The sequence below is a fragment of the Marmota flaviventris genome, chromosome 3 (genome assembly GCF_047511675.1).
Source record: "Marmota flaviventris isolate mMarFla1 chromosome 3, mMarFla1.hap1, whole genome shotgun sequence".
Lineage (NCBI taxonomy): Eukaryota > Metazoa > Chordata > Mammalia > Rodentia > Sciuridae > Marmota > Marmota flaviventris.
In genome coordinates, this window is record NC_092500.1 from 64,638,627 (window position 1) to 64,648,857 (window position 10,231).

The following is a 10,231-nucleotide window of genomic DNA, read 5'->3' on the forward strand; positions in this document are numbered from 1 at the left end:
CTATGCAAACCGCATAGATCTTGCACTTGAACAGGCCCCCACTACAGAAGGGGAGCACAAGGCACCTCCACCGATGGCCATGCCCCCTAGGCCACGAGAGACAGTGGAACTGAGGTCCCCGCAGACCACGCCACAGTGGGAACGGCTTACACCTGTGGACAGAAACACCAGGTCAGAAGTCTCTTCTATCCCAGACATGGTATGACCCAGAATCTTTTATAACCTGTGATTAATTCTCTTCATGCTCTGAGGGACCAGCAACATAAGTCTTAGGCAAACCTAAAGCCACTACAATCTGCTTCTTACAGGAATGTGATATGCAAATTGGACTCCTCACTCTATTTGGACCAGACTGGAGTTAAGATGTATTCATGCAAAACCTGATGGATCACACTAAATGAATCATCTAGAAATATGGTTGCTGGAAAGGTGGACAAAACAAATGGGTCAGAAATAGGTACCTGGCCTGGTAGGGTATATACAGCAGAAAAAAAATCAAGCTACCTACAGAGGCCCCAAATGATCAAAATATAAATCTAGCATTTTTTTCACATGAGACCACATGAGGAGTCACCCATGTGTAACAGAAGGGCTTAGGCTATTTTGTAGAACCAATTAGAGGGATCAGAACTTATCATATTCATGGATATTCCAGATGGGTCCATGTTGGGGACAAATATTTTGACTATATCTCAGGGACTTCAGCTCTGGTCTCCCTCATCCAAACAGAGGTTCAATCCCCAGTTAGATATACCCTGATATGAAGACTGACACCTAAGAAAGCCATCCCCCACAACCACACACCCACCCCACAACTAACTTACAGATGTTGACTGATCCCACGCCTTCACACAACCTGCAGGTAAAAGAAAGAGGGAGCTATTAGAGCCAAGTTCCTTTGCTTTTGCACTCTACTGGTATTATTTTAGCTTAGCCACCACCTGGCTGTGATCTTGAGCAAGCCCCTTCCCTACTCTGGATCTCAGTTTTCCTGTCTACAAAATGGGAAAATGGATAAACTCAATGATCAGTTTGAGCTGATCCCAGTTTGAACATTCTCTGCCTGGAGAATTCCAGTCCTGGGAGGCACCATTCCAGCCCTGAGTGAGGATGTGAAGGGACCTCAGACCCCCCGCAGCCCTCACCGGTTTTCCTCGCCCTCCAGCAGGCGCCTGTAGGTGGCGATCTCGATGTCCAGGCCCAGCTTGGAGTTCATCACCTCCTGGTACTCCTTGAGCAGGCAGGCCATGTCCTGCTTGGCCTTCTGCAGGGCGCCCTCCAGCTCAGCCAGCTTGCAGCGGGCGTCGCTCAGGGCCGCCTCGCCCTGCTGCTCTGCCTCGGCTATGGCAGCCTCGAGTTTGCAACACTGTGGGGAAAAAGAGGAGATAAAGAGTTTGCAAAGGGCACGCAGACCGTGGAGTCCTTGGTAATTCTCCAGTGGCCTTGGTCATCCTATTTGCCTCCATTTAAAATGGTCAACTTCTGAACTTGATGCTTTCTAAAAGGAATGGATGGATGGAAAATTCACTGGGCAGAAAAAGAATAGCTCATTTGGAGTTTATTTCCCTTCATTTTTGTACCACTTTATTGTATAACCCAGTTGAGTTTTACAAGCCAACCATTAGAGGGAGGAAATGTTAACAACGGAATAGCGCAGATAATCATTAGTGATATTACCATAGATTTGAACACCAATGTTAGTTTACAAGGCATTTTCACAGATATTATCTTATTTGACCTTCAAAGTGATTCTGTGGACTTGTCAGAACAGGCATGATTATTCCCATTAGGCAGATGAAGAAATTGAGAGTCAGAGAGGCTGTGATTTGTCCTAGGCTACCCAATTAAGCAATGACAAGCTCAGGTTTTCAGAAGCCACTATACAGGATCTCACTGTTTGGCCCAGTGAGTCCAAAGAACAGCTACTGCCCTTAGGCTGGACTCCAGCCTCACCTTCTGTCCCACAGAGAGGGACCATCGGGATGCAAATGAGCAAGACCAACATCAGGATGGGGACGACTTTAAACCTTCTCCAGTTTCGTTTCTACATAGTAATCTGTTCCCACATGCCATTAGCTCAACTAGTACTAGTGACAAGTCACTTGTGATACATCTTGAACTGTAGTTGAGAAGAGCCACACAAGAGGGAAAGGATGGAAATTGAGCCAGGTTTACGTGTGAGCTCAGCATTCCATTAGAAGTGGTATCACAATCGGGGACAGAGAATGCATTATTTATTTTCTTACTATACGTAGAAAGATTAAATTTGAAACCCTCTTCACTATATAGACAAAAAATAAATTTCAAATGGACTGAAGAATTTAATGTGAGAGGTAATACTATAATTTAATAGAAGACAAAAATATTAGAGGCCACTATGGTTTATCTCAAAACTTTCTAAGTAGAAGCCCCTAAGGGAAGAACTGATAGATTTGGCCACATCCAGGATGAAGGTTTCTGTTCAGGAAAGGACCCTAAGCAAAGCAAACAGACGAGCACTGAAAGAGGATCAATGGGTCACAACACACACTCAACTGACAAAGGGCTACAATCTAGATAGAATGGACCAGCAATGCTAAAAATCACCAAGAGAAAGACAGGAATCCCAGTAGGAAACCGGGCAACTGGCACACCCAGGCAATCCTGAGGAGGGGAAAGACAAATGACCAGCAAGTGCATGAGGACATTTCCTTATCACTCATAAAACCAGAGAAATAAAAGATTGATGCTGTTTACATCTATCAAATCCATAAGCACTGGGAAGTCAATGGCAAGTGCTGGCAACAGGAGAGGGGATGAGTTCTCTGGCACAGTTAGAATGCAAGCCTCTTCAAAGACCGTGGCATTCCCCAAGAGAGCAGGAAAACAGAACCAGAGGAGTGGCTGAGGCCCCAAGGGCCCTCGCATCCCTGACCTGCTGCTTGGCGTTCTCCACCTCTGCTGTCAGCCTCTGGATGCTGCGGTTCAGCTGGTTGAACTCGTCCTTGCTTTTGCAGAGGTTCTCACTCTTCTGGGTTACTGTGGCCTTCATCTCCTCGCACTGCAGGTTGGGAGGCAGATGTACAGACACAGTGGCTGGAGGGCGCAGCGGGATGTCACCACGAGAGTCTTACTAGCCAGCCCATGGTTCTGTAGCAGTCCCACCCCCTGGCCCTGCTCTGCCTGGGACCTCAGCTGCAGGGGTGCATGTCCCAGGCAGCTCCAGGTTCACAGCCATCCTCCTGGTTCAGAGGGGCAGCCTCGCCCTCCCGTTTACCTTGGTTTGGTACCAGGACTTGGCCTCAGCCCGGCTGCGGCTGGCAATATCATCATACTGAGCCTTGATCTCAGCCAAGACAGTGTCCATATTGAGCTCCCGGCTGTTGTCCATCTTCACCACCACTGAGGTTTCAGAGATTTGTGACTGAAGGATGAGGATTTCCTATGGGAGACAATCAGTGCCCTTGACTCCAAAACCCCCTCCCATCCCATCTGTGTGGGCAATCAGCCCCATCTCCAGACCTTAAGAAAGAAATTAGAAAACTACCAGCAAGAAAGGACGTTTTAGAAATGTAGCTTTGAGAAGAAGAGGCCCATGAGCCCAGGCAGTGAGCAAGGGAGAATTCCACTAGCACCTGGACAGATTTCCACTAGCACCCCCAAAGACAGATTTCTGTGTGTGCAGACCCACTGATCTCTCCATCGCTGGCCCTGACCTCCTCACACCAGCTGTAGCTACCCGTCCAAATGGAATCTATCAGGTAACAGCCAGAGTTAACATCCTGAATTATCTAACTGGGTTTTTACACTACCCAGAGGAGGGAATTAATTGTCAAATCTCCATTCCCAGTCATGCCAAGTGGACAGGGAATGAATCACAGTCTCTCAAATCATTTTAAAGGAAGAGAATCACCCATTCTGAGAGGAGGCCTAAACAAGAAGAAAGTCCCTTGGGGGTCACAGAAAGGAAGGTGTTCTGGCCCTAGGAAGGTAAAGAATGTTCCTAGGACCCAGGAACCAGGAGGGGACACACCCCAAATGCCCTTATGTTACCTCCTCGTAGAGGGTCCTCAGGAAGATGGCCTCCTCCCTCAGCGGCTCCACATTGGCCTCTAGGTCTGCCTTGCACAGATAGGCACTGTCTATGTCCTGTGGAGACAGACAAGAGAGGACTGGGAGGGCACACCCACCACGCTGTTCCCTAAGCCTCTGCACTCTCTGGGGCCTGAGGCCATCTCCCAGCCCACTCTCTGCCTGGCCTGTCCCTGCTCCAGCCTGCGTGTTCCCTCCAACCTGGACTCTTCATCTTCCCCTTCAGGGCCTCTCTCTTTTATCAGCTACTGCATTCCCTCCCATGGCATGAACATGGAACCACTTGGAGGAAGGAAGTGAAGTCTGACCCGCTCCTGGGCTGAGGACCCTGTTGAAAGCAAGGCCTGGCCTCACAGCCCAGAATGGCAGGCCACTGCCTCCCCACCCAGCTGCCCTCAGAGCACAAGCATAGGCAGGCAAAGGGGCCCAGGCCAGGCAACACCCCACACCCAACAACTGACACTCCTGCCTGAGACCCAGGTCACACTGTAGCTGGCAGATTTGTCACCAGCCCTCCACTCCACTCCACCATCACTTACAAATCAAGTGACTGAAAAGCACATTATTTCTCTTTTTTTCTTTTTTTTTTTTTTTTTGGTACCAGGGAATGAACCTAGGGAGCTCAACAACTGAGCCACATCCCCAGCCCCCTTTCCTTTCTGTTTTGAGATAGGATCTCGCTAAATTGCTTAGGGCCTCACTAAGTTGCTGAGGCTGGCCTCAAACTTGCAATGCACCTGTCCCAGCCTCCTGAGTTGTTGGGATTACAGGTGTGTGCCAACATGCCCAGCAAGCACATTATTTCACTCACCAATTTGAAACAAAAAGGAAATCATGAGCAGTTTTTTCCTGGGTTGTTTTTTTGTTGTGGTTTGGGTTGGGTTGAGTTTAGGGTGTTTTGTTTTGTTTTGTTTTAATCCTCTCTGGTGGCATTGAATGACAGTCATACTTTCAAAATCACTAGCAAGCTAAGAACCTGGGATCTGGGATGATGGGAGGAGGCCATGCTCACATGTGCTTTAAACAGCTGTAAAAGTGAACATTTTGATTGTGTGTGTGTGTGTGTGTGTGTGTGTGTGTGTGTGTGGTGATTGAATCCATGACCTCACATATTAGGCAGGTGCTCTACCACTGAGCTGCATCCTTGGCTTCACAAGTGAATATTTCAGATAATCAAGCTGCTTATAAACAGACCAACATCATGAGATTTTTTTTTCTCAAGCCTCATCAGCACTGTCTGTATTGCTGGGGGCCCAAAATGGCTTCTGCAGCCAAACCAGTCCACCATCATTTGCCAGGGGTTTGGATTGATGAGAACACAACCCAGTATCCAAATCTCAAGCATCCAAGATTGAGCTCTTCCCCACAAGTCAGAGTTACTCACCTTCTTCAGCAGGACAAACTCATTCTCAGCTGTGGCCCTGAGGGCCAGTTCCTCTTCATACCTGAGGAGAGGGCACAGGTTGTAAGACAGCCCGCCAGAGCCCAGGGTCCCAAAACGCCCTGGTCTTCCCCCTCTTTCTGTGTACCTTTGAAGAAGAGGCTTGGTTTCTCTGAATCTCTATTTTCCAAACACAAAAGAATTTGCAAAAGGACACTGGACTGTGGTCCCAGCTTGGAATACAGTCACTGCAAACCACTGAATCTCTGCGTCTTGGCTTAAGTCATCTGCTATGCGGCAAGGCACACAGTAAATATCTGTGTGATCAGTGAAAGGCACACAGATGTTCGTTCCCTCAAGTCTTTCAACTCTGAAATTGTTCAAAACATCAATGAAACTCTCTGACGCTACACCCTATGAGGTTCTGTCTTCCCCTCCTCCACCCACCCCAGTATCCCAAGACTTGAATTCCTGGAGGCAATCCACAGTCTAGGGCATTTCTCCAAGCCTCCTCCACCAGCCTGGTCCCCTTCCCCTTGCCAGTGAGGCCCCATCCCTGGAGGAGACTGGCCCTAGCTAACAAGGAAAGCAGAGTTCCCAGAGCTTGATTTCCACGACTCTTTAATTACAGGGAAATTTGGGCTGCAATAAACTCTCAGCTCTGTAATTACCAGTCCTCACATGCCCCAAATGGGAGACAGACCTTGATACCTGACCACTGAAAATTATATGTGCATTTGCTTCACCCCAAGGGAGGTAAAGACCCTCTGCTGTGTCCCTCTAGATGGTAAAAGGTATGATTCCAAGGAAGGTTAGCATTAGAATTCCCAGGATGGATTCATGTCACAATCTCTATTCACTCTGTCTGGATCTGTGGTGGGGCAGTGGTGGGTGGAGTGGATTAACAGTGACCCAGTGAGCTTAGCACAGATAATGGCCAAACTCAATAATTCAGGCTCAAACAAAAGATGGACACTGGCATTTGAATCGTGGAGCCTGATGTAAGGAGAGCTTGATGATTTATCTGCAGAGTAAAGAAAGGACCAGGGCTGGGGTCGTGGCTCAGTGGCAGAGCACTTGCCTAGCATGTGTGAGGTACTGGGTTTGATTCTCGGCATCACATATAAGTAAATGAATAAAATAAAGGTCCATCAACATCTGATAAAAGAAAGAAAGGACCCATCCAAGACCCTCGGATACTTGGGCAGCAACAGCCAGACCATTTTCAAGATTTCCTCTTCCAGGGCCTTTCCCTGCCACCCAGGCTAGACTGGCTTCTCCCAGGTCCTGCTCTCCAGCCCTACTGGGAGCCCTTGGTCCTCCACCTTCATTTGTTCTTCTCCCTCCATCTCTATGCCAATCTGAGTCCTGAGTGGTATATTCCACCCCTCCTAGACTAGAAGCTCTTTTTGCTCCAAATCTTTCCCTGGTTTCCAGGACGGGACTGTGAACACTGGGAGTGGAGACAAGACAGAGCAGTATGATAAAGCAGAACCTGACTTTCAGCAGTCTCTGTCTCCAGGAGAGTTGCATGGCCTCAGCCAAACCCTACTTCCACTCCCTGGACCTGTGCCAACCCTCCCGTGCTCACTTCTTCTTGTAGCCCTCCAGCGCCTCCTGCACGTGGTTGAGCTCCGAGGCCAGCCTCCCACTGTCAGCCTCTACATACTCGGCCTCCCGCCTCAGGGTCTCGATGTAGCCCTCGAACAGGGGCTCCAGGTTGCTCTCGCAGCACTTGCGGTTCTGGTAGAACTGCAGCTTGGTCTCCAGCAGCTTGTTCTGCTGCTCCAAGAAACGCACCTGCCACCCAGAGTGGAGGAAAAACTCAGGGTGGGAACCTAGGGAGGGCGCCATGTCCCCCAGAACTCTCTCAGCCCTTGGGGATAGCACCTGCCCTGCAGAAGCCCATGAGCTTCCCAAGGAGACCAGCTCATTGGCAAAGTCTGGACGTTCAGGTCATAATCATTCCCCAAGTAACGTCCTCCACCCATCCCAGAAGGAGCACATGATGGACCATCATTTGTTCATTCTGCACAGAACAAAATGGCATCTGATCCTGCAGACTCTGTACCACAAGACCAAATAATGGTCCTTCAAAGATGTCTGTTCCCTAGTCCCCAAGACCTGTGAATGTGTTATGTTACACGGCAAAGGGGACTTTGCCTATGGAATTAAGGTTATGGACCTGAAGATTGGGAGATTTTCCTAGATTTTCCAGCTGGGCAAAAGGTAGTCATAGGGACACTTCAAAGTAGAAGAGGAAGGCCGAAGAGCAAGAGAGATGCTCAGAGGAGGCAAAGAACCCTTTGAAACATAGGATGACATCAACCCACTATTATGAGCAGAAGAGTCCACTAGCCAAGGGCTATAGACAGTCTCTAGAAGAACCCCTGCAGCCAGCCAGCGAGGGACCACAATCCCAATCCTACAACCACATGGACCTCAACTCTGCCAAAAGCCTAAATGGCCCTGGGAATGGACAATCTCCAGGACCTCCAGAAAGAAATGCAGCCCTGCGACACACAGGTGTCAGCATCATGAGAAAGTCAATTTGTGATGTTTTCAGCTACTAAGTTTGTGGGCATTCATATGGCAGCAATTAAAAAATGCACCCTTGGGCTGGGGATGTGGCTCAAGCAGTAGCGCGCTCACCTGGCATGCGCTGGGCGCTGGGTTCGATCCTCAGCACCACATAAAAATAAAATAAAGATGTATGTCCACCAAAAACTAAAAATAAATATTTAAAAAATTCTCTCTCTCTTTCTCTCTCTCTCTCTCTCTCTCTCTCTCTCTCTCTCTCTCTCTCTCTTAAAAAAAAATGCACCCTCCACAACTCTCACTCAATCTGATCCTGGGGCACTGGAACCCAGAAGGGGGGAGGGCCCCAGGAATTAGGGGACCCAGCTGCCTAATTAGGCCACCAACCAGGCCACTTAGCCTCCTTCTCTCCAATTCTTATTGCAAACAGAGGCTCTGGCAATGCTAGGCCTATGACTGATGTCTTGTAGCAGCTATCCGCCACCTTCCCCCACCCCCTTCCCAGATAGGCACACCTCTCAGTGTGGCTTCATTCACACCACCTGCCACACCCCCACCTAAATTTGTGATTGCCAGCCCCAAACCAAGTGATTTTCTCTGGAGCTCAATCTGGGAATATAAGCCTGGTACAAAGAATGCTCAATTGTCTATGCTTGTGGAAAAGGACCCCAAACCCTGATTATCCAAAGGGCATCTTCCTTGAGATTGAACATGCAGGTCAAGGCCATGGATAGCCCTCTGGCTTGCTGCTTTGCAGGATTAAACCCATCAAATCTATGCTGTTTGTAGTCTGGAGCCCAAAGCCATCTGGAGCCCAAAGGAAGGACCCTGGAGGGAGGGAGTGGCTATCTATCGGCAGCTCCAGATGAGGGGAAAACTGGCCTGGGACAGTGGTGAGTCTCTCCCCAGACCAGGAACTGACTCCTCTCGACAGAGGAAAGCATTGAGGAGCTATGTCCTGAAAACCACGTGCAAACATCCTGTTGAGTCTGCATGGCCAGGCCCTCACAGTACCTTGAGCCAATTAGGGAAAGATGTGCCCTCCAGGCAAATGCAGCCTCCTACCAGAGCACCCCACCAAGAAGCAAGACAAAACCCTCTTGGTCCTAGGTCCCCTCTGCATGCCAGGGAGGCCAGCATCTTCTCTAAGACACTTGCATGCCCCACCCACACCACCTACTGGGTAAAAGCTGAGGGGGAGACGGGGTCACCATGCACACTCAGCTTGCTGTGCAGCATGAGCAGCAGCAATAAACCTTCCGTTCAGTCCAGTGGTTTCACATCCATTCTTAGACCTGACTCTCATGACAACATTTGAAAACCAAGACCCCAATTTAGCTGTGTTTTCCAGGCCAAAAGCCAGTTGGTAGCAGAATTTGAACCTAACCCCTCATCAGTTACTTGAAACTTAGCTCCTTCCTAAGCCGCAGCCCCAGGGAGGAGCTCACAGACACCCCTTGTTCAGGAACCCTGTGATCCAGGACACCCACCTTGTCAATGAAGGCAGCGAACTTGTTGTTGAGGTGCTTGATCTGCTCCTTCTCCTCGTGCTTCACGCACTGCGCGTTTGGGTCGATCTCCAGGTTGAGGGGCGTGAGCAGGCTCTCGTTGACTGACACAGAGGTGATACTGGGGGGACTGGGCCCACAAAGACCCCCTGCCCGGTAGCCAAAACTGGGCCATCGGCAACTCACTGCCACCCTGGGGGAGCCCACCACACACAGGCTCCTGCTGCCAAAGGCCCCAAGGCGTCTGTAGCCCGGCCCCCCAGGACCACCCCCACGGTGGGCCATGGCACTGACACAGCTGTAAGCCCCCAGCTTGGGCACCACAGCAGAGGAGGAGCTGAAGTTCCTCACCCCGCGGCCCGAGCTGATGTGGTAGGAGCGGCTTGCCATGCCTTTGCTGTGCTGGACAGACAGGGAGAAGAGTGAAGGAAGACAAGGCCTCACAGAGAGCCCTGTCACTGCTCTTGCCTTTTATTGGGCAGAGGACAGACTTCCTGACCACATAAAAGGCAGGAGAAAGTTATTAATGCCATTTACGAGCGTGGGAATCTCCCGCTAGACAACATGAGGTTGCTGAAACTCATCTCTTTTAATAGGCACACGGAGGAGACCCTGAGTGACAACAAGCCCTTCCCCTGCCTCTCACCCCCACGGGCCCACACAGATCCATCCAGCCCCCCGTTTCCCTCCAATGCTGTGACTAGACCAGGAGTCCCCATCCCACATAGGCAGG

General features: G+C 49.8%; 1 protein-coding gene across 1 annotated transcript; it reads right to left on the reverse strand.

The window, feature by feature from the left end:
- Positions 1–9,888, reverse strand: LOC114103858 (keratin, type II cuticular Hb5-like). The gene is made up of 9 exons (XM_027949705.2): positions 9,481–9,888; positions 7,044–7,252; positions 5,456–5,516; positions 4,033–4,128; positions 3,257–3,421; positions 2,915–3,040; positions 1,146–1,366; positions 825–856; positions 1–152 (listed from the first exon to the last, which is right to left on the reverse strand). Exons 1-9 carry the CDS (start codon positions 9,886–9,888, stop codon positions 1–3), a joined length of 1,470 nt encoding a protein of 489 aa, XP_027805506.2.
- Positions 9,889–10,231: the final 343 nt, after the last annotated feature.

Excerpts from the sequence above, each read along its gene's own strand:
- LOC114103858 (XM_027949705.2), bottom strand. The coding sequence starts at position 9,888 with ATGGCAAGCCGCTCCTACCACATCAGCTCGGGCCGCGGGGTGAGGAAC. Across the intron at positions 3,422-4,032 it reads TGAGGACCCTCTACGAGGAG|GAAATCCTCATCCTTCAGTC; the intron begins GTAACATAAGGG and ends TGTCTCCCATAG. Across the intron at positions 1,367-2,914 it reads TGGAGAACGCCAAGCAGCAG|TGTTGCAAACTCGAGGCTGC; the intron begins GTCAGGGATGCG and ends TTTTCCCCACAG.